We start from the raw sequence: 7695 nt of genomic DNA, 5'->3' as shown, positions 1-7695 counted from the left end.
CATTGTGATTGCATCTGGATGATTCTTTGATGAAGTTTCATTTCCTCTGCTAGAATGTAGCCTCAGATCTGTTTTGCTAACAGTTCCTCCCCAATACATGGCACAGAGTAGGTGCTCATAAAGAACTGTATTTGGGATACAAAAGATCTATGACCCTGCTACACACTTCTGGGCCACCTCAGAACTCAGAGGGTTACATCATCCCAGGCAAGGCAAAAAACTGGATGATTCCAAGAATCTATGAATGAAAACAAAGACAGGCAGTGGGCAGTCACTGTCATCACCCCGGGAGGCAGGGTGGGGTCAGAACAAGGAAGGGGGACCCAAGATGAAATGAATGGATACAAAATGCTCGTGCCCACTCTACCATCAGGGAAGGGGCTCTCCCTTTGGGCCACGAAGTTCTAAGATGAGGTGGGAGGCTCAGCACTGAAGAGTCCAGGCTGAGAAGCCAGACAGACCTGGGTTCAAAGACCAGCTATGCCCTGCTGTGTGACTTTAGCTAAGTCACTACGCCCCTCTGAGCCTCAGTTTTCTCATCTGCAAAATGGGGGGAGGGTAATGATATTGCTCCTCTCTCCGTGGAGAGTGTAGGAAGGATTAGATGTGGTTATGGATGTGCGGGCACCATCCCTCCTTTGCCTTACACGCACGTGCACACACAGAGCGCTTGCTATGTGCTAGGGGCAGTGTTGAGTGCTGGAGAGACAGTGGTGTTCAGACCCCTGGCCCCTCTCCCGGTGGACTTTGCATCTTGGCTGTGACAACTGCCTGGCTGTACCCTCGGACACTCTGATTTCATTGGTCTGGGTGGGGGCCAGGTAGAAAGGAGTTTCTGAGCTCCCAGGTAATCCCGCTGGGCAGGTGGAGAACACTGCGGGCTGGAGTGGGTTCATCTTCTCTTTATCCACAGAGGCCCAGAGAGGCGAGGGGACTCCCCCAAGGCCACGCAGCCAGGCAAGCAAGTGTGGAGCTGGCACTGACTCAGGTGGTCTCACCGGAGAGCCCAGACCACTGTGAGAACCCCAAGGGGTAAAGATGATGAGCCCAGCACAGAGCAGCCCGGCAGGTGTGGGTTCTGTCCCTCCTGTTTTCAGCAAAATGCCAGCCAGAGTATGCCCAGCCTGTCAGACGATCAGAGCAGGGCAGGACACGGGGACGGGGCTCTTCAGCACCCCACCCCACCTCACGTCACGTCACCTGAAGCCCCATTCCCACACCAGCTGGGGTTCACGTCTCAGGGTGGTTTTGCTGGCCCTCCCCCTCCCCCTCAAAGGCGGCCGTGAGCTGGCCCCGGGGCAGACTCCCCGACTGGGGGCAGCTGTGGGGTTTTACAAGGCCCGGGACAGGGGGGGCCTGTTCCTGCCCTGGCAGATACCGGGATCCCTGGGAACGCTGGAACCCCTCTCCCTACCCACTCCCTTAAGCCGTGCTGTCTCCTCCTCCCTTGGACTCGCCACACACATCCCCACCGTGGTCTCCCTCCGTGGCTCACTCCCCGCTGATGCCGGCCAGATGTGAGCCCACCAAAGGCCCCTCCTGGGTGACTCCATCACAGATGCGGGGGGCAGGGTGGAGGGGCTCCAAGCCTTAGAGGTCGTGCAGCCATTCTGTCCTCCCCAAGGGCGTCCTTCATTCAGTCACTCGTTCATTCATTGAAAAAGCAGTGGAGCCCAGAGAACTCAGACTCCGGAATCAGACCGCAGGGCTGGAATCCTGGCTCTATGATCTGGGCAACTGACTTCCTCTCTCTGGACCTCTGTTTCCCCAGCTGTGACATGGGGATGACGACAGTGCCTGGGTTGCCATGAGTTGATGATGTCCACTGCTTAGAGCCGTACCTGACACATAACAGATACTCCATAACTAAGCGACTATTGTCATCCTTGAGCCCACAGGACTGTAGAAGAGAGACTGGGAAGGAGGGAGGGGGGAGGAGGGGATATCTAAGCCAGAAGCTAAAAGATGAGAGTTAACGGGAATTCTCTGGTTGTCCGGTGATTAGGTCTCCGAGATTCCGCTGCAGGGCGCACAGGTTCAATGCATGGTCAGGGAATTAAGATTCCGCATGCCGTACTGCATGGCCAAAAAGAAAATTAGAGTTAGCAAAGCAAGGGAGGGGGTGGAAGGGTGTCTTCGGCAGAGGGAATAGTAGCTGTAAAAGCTCAGCGGTGAGAGGTCAATTCCTGCACTGTGGCTCAGACCCCCTCCTTAATCTCCTCCCCAGTCCCTGGGGAAACAGGCTGTGGCTAAAACTGCACACCCCACGTCCTCTGGAGGGCCCAGTGGACACTAACGGTGAGCCACTGGCCAGGCAACTGCTGATCGGAGACCCAGCCCTGCCTGCTCCCCAGGGATCTCCAATGTCTGCTGCTGTCTTACCTTGGGTTTTGCCTGACTTGGGGAAGCTTCATGTACTTCCTAGCCACACCCCTGTGCCTAGGACCCCGCAGGAGCTCAGGAACAAGCAGAGGGCTCGTCACACCCAGAGAGGTGGAGTGACTTGGTCCAAGCCACACAGCATCCTGGTATTCAGTATTTGTATTTCAATTCTCCCTACGTCCTTGGGCGGTCGCCTGTCTGGGCTGAGAGGGAGAGCCCTTCCCCACTGAGCCAGACAGTGGCCATTGTGTGTTTTGAAACCCAAACCCCGGCCCTCTCCGGATGGATGTGGGGTCGGAGGAGGAGAGGGGCTGCAGGAGGTGGGGATAGCCTCCCGCCCCCATCACCCCAGGGATCCAGCACATGCTCCCAGCCCAGCCACGTCTGGATTCCAGCTGGCAGCTGGGGTAGCAGTGGCCACAGGACTCGCCATCAAAGGCAAGGAGGAGCCTGGTGGGTGAGGAGACAAAAGGCAGGGACGGCCTTCCACCCCAGGCACCGCAGGCCAAGGGTGCGGCCAGTGTGGTGCTGTCCCTGAGACCCAGAACGGCCCTCAGCCATTCTGCAGGGAGAGGGGGAACTACAACTTTGGCTCCAAGCCCCTCCACGGCCCCTGTCTCCTGGGGGAAACAGAGGTGGGTGGTTCTCCTGCAGACACCGTAAGCAGCAGAGGCGCGAATGGACGCTGCCTTGGTGGCCATGAGCCCAGGGCTTCTGGGGCACAGACTCTGGCCGCTGTTCCCATGCGGCATCCATCCCTCCCTCCATTTCCCACACCCACCCGGCCCCCAAGGCCAGGTTGATTTGTCCCACCCCTCCAAAAGTTGCCCCATCCCTACAGAAAAGCCCAGAGGAAATGCCCCCCAACCTCCCAGCAGACTCCTTCTCCCCACCCCCAGAAAACCAGCATGCTCAGGCCTGAATAAAGGTTTATTGTGCTGGTTTGTTATATTCCAGCACCTGGACAGCTGTGCAGAGGTGGTGGAGCCTGGACGGAGGAATAGAAACAAGAATCCCCTCACAGGGCCTCCCCAAATCCTGGATGAAGCTCAGGCTCCCTTGTTGAAGACTAAAGAATGCTGTGGGCACAGGCTGCCAGGCGTGTGTGTGTGTGTGTGTGAAGGGTGGGGGGCCATGGACCCCTGCTTCCAGCCTGGGTGTCGGAAGCCCTCCCCCATACCTTCAGACCCCTCCTAGAATGGGGTCCCCTCACACACCTAGAAGCACCTCCCAGCCAGCTTCTAGGTCGCTTGGAGTCCCTGGCAAGAAAGGTGAACTTCACTTGCCCCATCCCTACAGCCGTAAGTAGCAGGATGAGAGGCCGAGACCCCAAACCCCACCACCCTCACCCTGGACCATCCAGAAACTGGGGAGGGGGCACCCCGTGGAACATTTAGAGCAGTAACTTCCAGAGTGTTCTCTGCAGGATTTTACTCTGTAGCTGTAAAACAAAACAAAAGTATTCCAAGGTCAAAAGCAGTTTGGGAAAGGCTAAGCGAAACCGGATTCCATGGGCGCCTTTACTGCAGGACTTGTCAGAGCCTTGGAGGACTTTCGTTGGGCAGGTGAGGGGAGAGACGGTACACAGAGCAGAGAAGCAATGTTTCCTCGACTCGTTCTTTGGCCCTCAAAGTCCTTCCAGGGAAGCCAGTTTGGGAAATGCCCGTGCTACGCGCAGGGGCCCCTCACAGAAACCTCCTGATGGATCTTCTGTGGTACCTCCAGGCCCCTGTGCGTCTCCCCATTCATTCAACCTCTTCCAAAATGTCTATTCTGTTCCTCTTTTCTGCCTTGATGGAAAGCAGCGGTGTCGGCACTGTCACAAGGGACCTGAGACTTCTGTTTCCCAGCGGATGTGTCTGTGACTGGGACACCCCCCTCCCAGTCCCAGCCCCTAGAGGAGCTGTGCCTTTCGGATGAGCCCCTTGGGGCTGCGGGGACAGATGTTCTGGAAGTCGGTGAGATTCCTGAGGTGGGACAGAGACCAGCATCTCCGCCCACTGTAGTAGGGTCAGACACGCTGGGATCTGCAGCGGGGAGTGGCCGGGGAAGCGGGGTGGTCAGAGCACGGTAGGGACCAAGGGCCTTTCTATGCCCAAGGTGACCGCTAGGGGTCCAACAGTCAGGGCCCGCAGTTCGAGAGGGGGCAGTTAGATGCTGGGGGGGACACTGCCGCAAACACAGGGGTTTTCGGGGGGACCAGCTGGGCCCCCGGCTTCCTGGGCGAGTAAGGGAGCCACGTCTGGCTCTCCTTGACCTTCATCGGCTGCCGCGGCGCCTGCAGCTGCGTCCGCCTCCACTGAGCTGGGCTCCTCCGGCAGAGGAGGCACCTCGGGTTTATCCGCCGGAAGCGCACGTCCCTGGGCTTCCAGGTCCGCCTCCCGGGGGCCTTTCTCCTCTTCCTCTGATCTGCCCTCTGGTGCCCTGGCTAGGTCTCCACTGCTTGGGGCGGCCCTGGAGGGAGACTTGAGGTTCTGGGTGGCGGCAAGGATGTGAGCCTGGAGCTGCTGTGAGGAATCCAGGGTCTCCTCAGGCCTGCCGTCGGGAGCCCGGTCGGGGACCTCGCTGAAGGCCCGGGGGCCCCCTGCGCGGTCGCTCTGGTCTACGTACTTCTTCTTGGGGAAGGATGAGGGGTAGTAGGCAGAGGCCTTGTGCTTCTGGCGGGTGATGACAGCCGCACAGACGATGAACATCAGCAGGAAGACCAGGGAGCCCACCACGGCGATGAGCATCACGTACTGGCGGAAGAAATCCACGATGCCGTCCAGGAAGTTGGTGGGGGGCTTAGGGCCCGCCAGGGGCGTGGGCTCGGGCCCCACCAACGTGGGGCTGAGGGCCGGGGTTTGCGGCGGCGGGAGGCTCGGGGAGGAGGCCGACGAGCCCTCGGCCTCCCCGCTGCCCCCCGTGTCCTCAAGGAAGCCGGCCTGCAGGGACACGGAGTAGGACACGGTGGGCAGGACCCGCAGCAGCAGCAGCAGAGACACGGCGAGGCTGGGCGCCGCTGCGGAAACCATGTTGCCGGGGACCTGTGGGGAAGGGAGGCAGGGGAGACATCAGGGTGGGACCCCGGGGGCTCAGGGGACCCCGAGGAGGTGCAGGGGACACAGAACCTCTTCTAGCCAATCGCTTCCCTTCCCTGGGCCTGAGCCTCCCCACTGTGCAATAGACCCCATCCCGGGGTTCACGTAGGTTCTCCCCTGCCCCCAACGACTCACTTCAATCTGAGCTTCTAGAGGGCACAGGCTGAATCTTAGTCATCTGGGCAACTTCAGGGTTTTGCATTATATCTGGGTCCTGGACGCCACAGTAAACACCCAATAAATGCATTTTGATGGACTTGGCTCAACGAATAAGAACTTACTCTTTCATTGCTTGCCATGTGCCAGGCCCTATTTTATTTTAGATGAATTTCTCTTGACTCCTGGGAACCGCCTGCTGGGGGTAGTACTACATTCTCCCCATTTTCCAGGTGAGGAAATTGAGGCTCAGAGGGATTCAAAGACTTGCTAAGGAAGAGCTGGAGTTTGGATGTAGGCACCGAGGGAGGGCCAAGTGAGTGAGTGAGCAAGCTGACCCCCTCCTCCAGGAAGCCCTCCCCACTGCCCCTGGCCTATCTGCGGTCCTGTCACCAAAAGAGTCATAAGTTTTGAAGCATCCAGATTCTGAGCTCAGCAGGGGCCTGAGTGAGCATGTGCCCCACGGCTAACCCCCACCTCAAGGCCCCCCGGGGGAACCCTTGTGCCTAAAACAAAGCTGGAGCCGGAGTCCTGTGGCCGCCACCAAATGGGATCCAGATGAACTCCGCACCTCCCTCCCCCACGGGAAGGCTGCTCCCTATTTGAACCCCCAGACCCTCCCTGGCCCAGACAGCCTGGATGACTAATAAATTCCTTATGGCCCAGCTTTATGGAGGAGCCTGGCTTCTAAAGCATTAACTCTCCCAGCTGGTGTGAGTTGGCCTGGCCTCTCAGACAAACCCAGGGACCCCAGGCCACCCCCTGAGAGCCGCTGCCTGGCCCAGCAGAGGGCCCAGGACCCTGATGCTGGATGAGGCCGTATGTGCCAGGATGGGAAAGCCTCACATGCCCCTGACTGTGGCGCCCCCTCTCGGGGATGCAGATGGGAGAGACAGAAGCCCAGAGAAGGCAAGGGGCAGGCCTCAGGCCACACAGCGAGTTCCTGGGCTGAAGGAGTCAGGTGCCCAACATCTTGCAGCAGGTCCCCATGAGAGCCCAGGTCTCAGGCCCCGCTCTGCAAAGCAGGTGACGGTACCAACTCGTGGTGACTTGGGGATACAGGAAGTGATGTAAGAATGACATGGGGCCATTGACTGGCTCGTTCCAAGTGACCTGGTGCCTCCCAATATGACATGAATGCAGACAAACTGGCTCAGATAGCAAAATACAAAAGAAATTTCCAGAACATCAGACAAGGCAACACTCACCCAGAGGCTCTTTTAAAAAAAATTGTGGGGGATGCTCCATGGCATGTGGGATCCTATTTCCCTGATCAAGGATCAAACCCGCATTTGAAGCAAGAGTCTTAACCACTGGACCATCAGGGAAGTCAAGAGATACATTTTAAATGAGTAGGTCACCGTGTACATTTACCACAGGTTGCTCATCTGAGCCCCTTTTGTGGGTGCAATTCCAAAAAAGCCCAGAACACTAGTATTGTCTCCATTTCTCAAATGAGGAATTGGAGGTCCAGAGACAGACAGTGACCTGCCCAAGGACACACAGATGCTAAGTGTTAGAGCTGGGATTTGAACCTTTCTTCTCTGTGATTCTGAGAATCCACACACTCACTCACACACACACTCACACTCAGATGTGCCCCCGGCTGACCCAGGAATGGGCTAACATTCTCTGGTTGACATCACTTGTCAGCTGGGACCAGAATTTGAGCAGTTCCACGAGCTTCAGGAGCCTTCCCCTGGTACTTGTTAGCCTAGGTTCCTACAGACAGCTTAGATCTTTGGCGGTTTTGCCCCTCCCTCAGCAGTCACCTCCCTGCCTGCTGCTTCGAGTCAAGCCCTGGAATGACCTCTCATGGTGGCAGCTGAAACTTCTCACTATAGACTGCCGGCCGGGTGGGGCCTGAAGACCAGGGGTCTTCCCTGCAGCAGCGGCCGTCAAGGTTCCGCCCTGAAGCTCTGCAGGCACCGGACTGAGAAGGCCAGTTAGGCCGGTATTAGATTCCTGGTTCCATCTGGGTCTGGCTCTGCTGCCCGGCTCCTCTGGGCCTCACTTTCCCCATCTGTAAACTGGGGGCAGGGCAAGGAGGTGAGCACAGGGCTTGCCTCTCGGAGTT

At 58.0% G+C, this 7695-nt stretch overlaps 1 protein-coding gene across 1 annotated transcript in view; it reads right to left on the bottom strand.

The window, feature by feature from the left end:
* Positions 1-3798: 3798 nt before the first annotated feature.
* TMEM119 (transmembrane protein 119) overlaps positions 3799-7695 on the bottom strand; it is a 5933-nt gene continuing 2036 nt past the window's right edge. The window contains exon 2 of the mRNA XM_010828681.1: positions 3799-5408. Within this exon, the coding sequence (XP_010826983.1) occupies positions 4533-5396 (864 nt within the window). The 5' untranslated portion in view covers positions 5397-5408 and the 3' untranslated portion in view covers positions 3799-4532. The remainder of the gene's footprint in view (positions 5409-7695) is intronic.

The sequence above is a fragment of the Bison bison genome, unplaced genomic scaffold (assembly GCF_000754665.1).
Source record: "Bison bison bison isolate TAMUID 2011002044 unplaced genomic scaffold, Bison_UMD1.0 scf7180017864495, whole genome shotgun sequence".
Classification (NCBI taxonomy): domain Eukaryota; kingdom Metazoa; phylum Chordata; class Mammalia; order Artiodactyla; family Bovidae; genus Bison; species Bison bison.
Note: the sequence above shows the minus strand (reverse complement) of the source record. Positions and strands in the feature narration are given on the sequence as shown.